The sequence below is a fragment of the Fulmarus glacialis genome, unplaced genomic scaffold (genome assembly GCF_000690835.1).
Source record: "Fulmarus glacialis isolate BGI_N327 unplaced genomic scaffold, ASM69083v1 scaffold25397, whole genome shotgun sequence".
Lineage (NCBI taxonomy): Eukaryota > Metazoa > Chordata > Aves > Procellariiformes > Procellariidae > Fulmarus > Fulmarus glacialis.
In genome coordinates, this window is record NW_009224153.1 from 1 (window position 1) to 6629 (window position 6629).

Here is a 6629-nt window from a genome sequence, read left to right on the forward strand (position 1 = left end):
ATGTCCTATGGCTTGTTACTTGGGAAAAGAGACCAGCTCCCAAAGGGAAGGAAGAGTGGATGAACCCCCTCTAAGGACCAACAGCAGTTGAGAGTGAGCCAGCCAGCCTGCCAGGAATGGCTCCTCTCGTACTCCATCACCACCCCACCAATACCCCATAAAAGCCCTGGTGCCCTTCGGAGGAGCCCGGCATCCCAGGCTCACCTTGGAGGGAGTTGATGATGGTGAAGATGTAGAGGGAGACAAGGCGGAAGACGCCGGAGGTGAAGGAGAAGAAGACCAGCGCCCAGGGGATGCCCAGCAGGATGCTCAGTCCAAAGAGGGCTAGGACGTGCTTGAGTTTGTGGCCCTTCTTGTTCTGCCGGAGGATCTCCCGGACCATGGCCCCCAGCATGACCGAGTTAAAGAGGAACACCAGGCTGAACAAACCCAGGTTCACAACGTTATGGATCAGGGGGCTCGTGATCCAGCATCTGGAGGGAGGAGAAAGGGCAGAGGGTTATGCTGCGTCATCCCACATGAGGGACATGAGTTGGAGGAGTTGGGGGAAGCACGAAGGTACGGTGCAAACCCAGCACCCAGCTTAGTTAAAGAGGGAGGGGGGATCCCCCACCACCCGCCTGCACAAAGCCCCAGAAAAGCCACAGGTGGGCTAAGGAAAGCCTGTAGGACACGGTGAAGGTTTAGCCAGTTGACTTCATCTAAGACCAGGAATCAGGCAACCCATTTCCCATGACTTACATGGTTGCGTTGGTGAATTTGCCTCCAACGGATTCATAGACGGGAATGGAGAAGGGGCCGTAGTTCGTCCAGCTAGCCAGGAAGATCAGCGTCACGCAGAAGAAGGGGAGTCCTGAGTGGCAAGAACAGAGTGAAGCTGCTGCCCTAGTCCCTGGCCCTTGGTCCTTCTGGAAGGATTTGTTGCCCCTTTCTCCCCATATAGAGTACAAACCAACGTCCTCCCTCCCAAGGGGGAACCGAGGATGGAGCACGCAACAAGGACGCCTGGCGCAAGCCCCGGCCCGGGAGCGAGCTGTGCTGCACCGACCCCAGCCGGGGGTCTCCCACGGTCGTGGAATTTTAGGCCACAAAAGATCCTGAGATCTTCCTACCACGGCCTCCTGCCCGAAGCACAGCAGCAGAGATGCGTGGGTGCTTCCTGCCTCAAGCCCACCTCTCTGGGCTGTCCTGGATGTTTCTTTCAAAAAGAGAGGATCCCATTGCTATTTAAAGACCCCAAGCAGTGGCTCTCACATGCCTCCCTTGCTGGGTGACCCCCAGGGTGACCCACCCTTGCTCTAGCACCAGCTTCTGCTCTCAGCCACTGAGTCTCCTTCTCCACCGAGTCTCTCGACAGAGAGACTCCTCTGCTCTCAGGCATCTGCTCCCCCACAGCTACGTCTCCATCCCCACCCAGGCACCGCAGATGGTGGGAAAGACCTACCCGGCTGCCCCTCCGCCCCCGTGGCCCATGCCCTCAGGGTGTCTCTGCTCACCCCAGCCCACCAGGCAGAGCTTGAGGAGGAAATGGTCATGGTAGGCGTTGAAGACTTCGATCACAAGCCGGTAGAGGTTGTAGCCCTCAATGCCCATCCAGGTGAGGCAGCTGAGGAGGGAGAAGTGCAGGAACAGCCCCCCGGCTCTGCAGACTGCCTCGCTGCTGCTGGAAGCCAAGTGCTCGGAGATGAGGAAGGTGACGTCCAGGAGGAAGATGGCACCCAGCAGGTTCATGTGGATGTGCATGCTCGTGATCTGGTCTCGCTGCTTACTTCTGGAGAAGCGAGGAGCGGGGAGACCTCACCACTGTGCCTGGCCAGCATCCTTGGTGTCCCGCAACACCCCACAGCTCCACGTGGGGCAACTCACCCCCGCCAGAAGAGCCAGGAGACCCTCTGGTGGTGTCAAGGGCTGAGAGCCTAACCCCATAGGTGGGACCACCCGTTACATGTGCAAATTCAGGTCCCTGCTGCTGACCCTGCATTGCAGGTCTAGGCCATGGGGGTTAGGGAGCGACATCATTTCAGCTCTGAATCATCCACACAGGATCAGTGACATGACTCAGGAGAAGACACTCATGTTCTCCACCAGGCCCTTGAAAAGATCTTTGCAGGCTTCTGCTTGCCAGATCCATAACAATGACCAAGCTGATTTTCCAAAATCATTGAAAACAGCCGGTGTTTTCGAGCACTCTGCGGGAGACCTGACCAAGGGGGTGGTTTCTGGAGAGGAGAACTCTGCTTTCTTCAAGCATGGCTCCTTCATCATGCTTCTAGCCAGGCCACCAACTGTGTTTGGAGAGCTTGCGCCCACCCAGGTATAGTGGCAATGGACAGGACGCAGACGGGGAACGTGGGGTGACCTGTCAGACCGTACCTGAAGTAGAGGAAGAAGATGGTGCAAATGGATGCCAAAGCTGAGATCAGGCAGCCGATGTAGGTTATGATACTCAGGTAATCCCTGTGTATGTAGGTGATCTCCGGGGACGATACCTGGGGAGAAGGAGGAACGAGAGATGGTGAGGAAAAACAGCTGGTGGGAACGATGTAGAGAGTCGCGGGAAGGCGCTACCCACCATCAGCACGGCAAAGTAGGTGAGGTGGTTGCATCTGCAGTCCGTCTGGCTGCCCCCCGTCGCTGTTGTACAACCATAGCTGTCCCAGCTCCCCGAGCTGGCTGCGCAAGAGAAAGGGAGAGCGTCTGGTGAGCAGCAGGAACGTCTGCTTCGGGTTTCTGGATCTTCAGGGCAAGGTGTCCATGGCAGGGAGGAGGACAAAAGGGTGGGTCCCAGCTTGTCCCATGCTAAGCACACACACTCAGATAGCACCCTCAGCACCAGGACCCATCCCTAGGGAGGGAGAAAGCTCTTAGGTTAGCTATGGAGGGGAAAACCTGAAATCAACCCCATGGGAAAGGTTTATGGAGCTGGAGCAAGGAAGGGAGGTGCAGAGCGACTTTTACTCCTACGAGCAGGTCTGTGGTACCCTGCGAGAGGAGCAAAGGCAGCGCCTGGCTTCACACCCAAGTGCAGGAGCACTCACCGGTGGTGTCCTCCTGCCAGAAGACGCACAGTGGGGTCACGTTCCTCTGCAATGACAAAACCACGGGCCATGATCAGGATGCAGCTGTGGATTTGTTGCCTGGCCAGCACATTGGATAGGGAAGAACATGGGGCAGGAGGCAAGACCGTCTCGGGAGACAAACCGTCCCGTATCATGGGAGCGGGCTCCAGGCAGAGACCGTTCTCTTGGCAGCTCACGGAACAGATACTTCCTCCCAGGTCCCCTTTTTCAAACAAGGGGTTCAGCTTTGAGCAGGTGCCTGACAGGGCCATGAATGAGCCAAGGGATTGTTAACTCAAAGTGTCCCCCAGCCCTGGAGATTGTGCTGGAGGCCACACATCTGCAAAGCAGCATCTCCTGGACAGGCAGTGCCAGCACTGGTGCACACGGTGAAGCCATGATCATGATACAGCCCCAGAAGAACATAGCAGACCCTGTACAGGCAGGCCAAGGGCATGGACCTGCTGGATTGTGACCACTCTCTAAGCTGGCAGGGCCTGAGCCCTCCTTGCCGTTCCATTCCTGGTGGGACCAGGTTCAATGAGGCTGTTTCCCCACCTACCGGCAGCTGGTCATGGAAGAAAGTGAGGACCACTGGATCAGAGAGGTTGGCCACCACCGTGTCCACCAGGGAGATGCTGATCACCTTGTCACCCAGGACATGGCTGCTGTTTTCATCCTGTGGGAGCAGAGGCGGCCATGGCAGCATGGGAAGGGATTGATGCTGGGCATGAAGCAGGTGAGAGTCCCCAAGAAGGCGGTCCCGTGCCTCTTTCCCCATCAAGCTTCTAGCTCATCTTTGAAGCATCTTCTCCGAGTGAGCACCGGCACCCTGGTCTGCGTGGCATCCCTGCTGCCCTGTACCACCGGAGCCCCCAGCATGGCGGGGACACCCCACCATCCCACGTGTGGGGGTGTTACCTGGAACATGGTCTGGCTGTTGATGTCCATGAGGACCACCCTGTGCTCTGCCACCTCCTCCCTCTTCTTTGCCGTCACGAACAGGCTGCCTGGCAGGTCCACCGCGAACCCATGGACTTCTCCACCCCCCTGCAAGGAGAGATTTGTCAGGAGAGAGGTTGGGAGAGGATGCTGGTGGACCAAGACCACCAGGGCAGGCTGCCCAGGACCCACCTCTCTTTGGGAAGCAAAGGCCAGGTGCCGAGGAGCCCGAGTGGGCTGGACCCTCAGGACGGTCGCATGCACGGTGGCCTCCCCGAAGGTCTGGTTCTGCCCTTCGAGCTCCACCTTGGCCAGCATCTTCTCCAGCTCCCCTAGTTTGCTGTCAGGGAAGGGGTGCAGTGAGCAGGATGCAGCGGGCACCGCAATGGCGGCAGTGGGAACGGCACAAGCCAGGAACTCACCGCCGAAGCATCCGCTGCTCCACGGCTCCCGTGGCCAGTGCCGGGGGCTGGGCGATGAGGCTGTCCAAGGCGGTGAGCTGCTCCTCCACGTCTTGCTCCCAGACGGGCATGCTCTCTGGAGAGGCTGACGGGCACACGAAAGGAAACGCTGTGAGATGCACAGGCAGAGCCGGCTTCCCTGTGCCCTGAACCAACCGGGCACAGCCCTGGTAGGAGCAGAAAGCAGAGGGCTTCAAGGTGACTCCAAGCCTGGGGAGCTGATGGAGACCCCAACCCAGAGGGCTCCTCCTGCCGCCCGGAGCTCGGCTCCCACCAAGGCCATCGGGACCAGGCTGGCTGAGGCTAGCTAGGTGCCTAGCAGTGGAGACGGGATCCTCAGAGACCTCTGCAAAGTCCACAATTTCCCAGGATTTTAGGGGGCAAAACACTTCAAAATCTCCATCTTCATCTTTAGGGAGCCTCGGTACCGGAGGCTGCCTCTGGGCTGCTTCAAGCAAACCTACGTCCCCTTCCATCACCCTTCAGCTGTGTCTTCACATCACCATGCTGTAGCACATTCTGGGACACAACCAACGCTCTGCCGATGGCTAGAGAATTGGGCTGGGGATGAAACAAACCCTTTATTTCATTAAAACAACGTTGAATTGCCTTTACCAGGGAAGAAGTATTCAGATGCACTGTCACAGGAGGTGTTCTTCCCGCCCTTTGAGATGTAGGACACGTTGAAGATGGAGGTGCTGGTTCTTTCAGTCTTCTGACTCTCCTTCCCCCGGGTGATGCTGTTGGATGGGTCCCCTCCCAGGAGGAAGCTCTGCTTCCCATACGCCAGCCTCAGGGTCCTGTTGGCCTCGAACCAGTAGACGCAGAAGCGGTACCTGCCCAAAGCGGAGGGCAAGCTGTACTTGTAGTAAGAGTTTCTCCTGTTTGGCAAAAAGGGCCTTTTTATTATCAGCGCCTGGGCCGTGTTCTCGATGGAGATGGTGGCAGGGCCGTGCTCGTAGATGACGGAGCTGTTCTGGGTCTGGTTTCGATCACCGCAGAAGCGGAAGTCCTCTTCCTGGTGGCCGCTGGCTCCCACCCCTGCGTTGCACAAGCACATGGAGATGCCGGTTCAGCCGGAGGGGTGGCCACCCCCGGCAAACACCGCACCCCCATGGCAGCCGTTGCGCATGGCACGCCGGGCTCTCAGCCCCAGACATGCCAACCCTGTCCTGGATGGGCTGTGTGATGTTGACCACCTCCCCATGGTCATGCTGGGAGGGTTTACTGGGGAGCTGAGGCTCCTGGGGCAGCAGGACTTCCCATGTCTTGGTGCCACTCTCTCCCAGGTGCCACAACCTGCATTGGCAGACACCAACAGAGGAGCTCTCTATCTCCAGAAGGGATGGATGGAGACCATCTCCATACTCTGGAAAAGACCCATCCTGCCCCAGAGACCCCACCAGAGGCACGTCAGCCCATGAGATGTTTCACCTCTGAGAAAAAAAGCAATGCCTGCAAAAGCCCCTTGGTGCCCCCCAGCCAATTTTTTGGGGCTGCCAATTATGTCCAGCAGCCCAAACCTGGCCCACCAGCCCAAGGCAGGACATGGCTGGGGACAGCCTACCTTGGAGGGGGGAGAGAAGGAGCAGAAGGAGGACCTTCATCCCAGGCAGCTCGCTGCTTTGACCTGGCCTGCGAGGAGAAAGCAGAGCCTGGAAGGGTACAAAGGAAAGGGGCCACGTGAGTGTTTAGGTGTCACCCATACCATGGGGCCAGGGGATGGAGAGCAAAGGCTGTGCCAGTGGGACACCGGCCGGAGTCACGGCCGGCTCCCCGGTGCCTCTGCCACCCGGAGGAGCCACGAGCACCGGGACACCCGCCCGGCTGCGGGCCGGAAGACTGGAGGCCAGCCGGGTCCCCGGGCTCTCGGCACGGGGAGGGTGCCCCACCACCCCGGCAGAGGCACCGACCGCCAACGATTCAGCGCAGGAGGGGTCCCCTCTTCCGCTCCCTGCTTCACATCTCGGTTCGGGCCTTGGCTTCTTATCGCGAGCGATAGGAACAGAAGGAAACGACGGTTTCCTAATTTGCCAGCCCTAAAATTATTTTCTCAGATGTTTTCAGCTCCTGCAGATTAGCCGAGGAGCCGGGCAAACCGCTCCGTCATTTCAGCCCAGCAGAAATGGGATCGCCCCGGCAATGGCGATGCAGCAGACGCCGCTTC

General features: G+C 58.6%; 1 protein-coding gene across 1 annotated transcript; it reads right to left on the reverse strand.

The window, feature by feature from the left end:
• Window positions 1-204: 204 nt before the first annotated feature.
• Window positions 205-6069, reverse strand: GPR56 (G protein-coupled receptor 56; the record flags this gene model as incomplete). Its single annotated transcript, XM_009582073.1, has 12 exons — window positions 6030-6069; window positions 5078-5503; window positions 4424-4547; window positions 4194-4341; window positions 3981-4109; window positions 3622-3738; window positions 3039-3084; window positions 2573-2673; window positions 2374-2489; window positions 1497-1771; window positions 742-853; window positions 205-473 (listed from the first exon to the last, which is right to left on the reverse strand). Coding segments are annotated over exons 1-12 (1903 nt in total), but the record flags the coding sequence as incomplete, so codon positions are not given.
• Window positions 6070-6629: the final 560 nt, after the last annotated feature.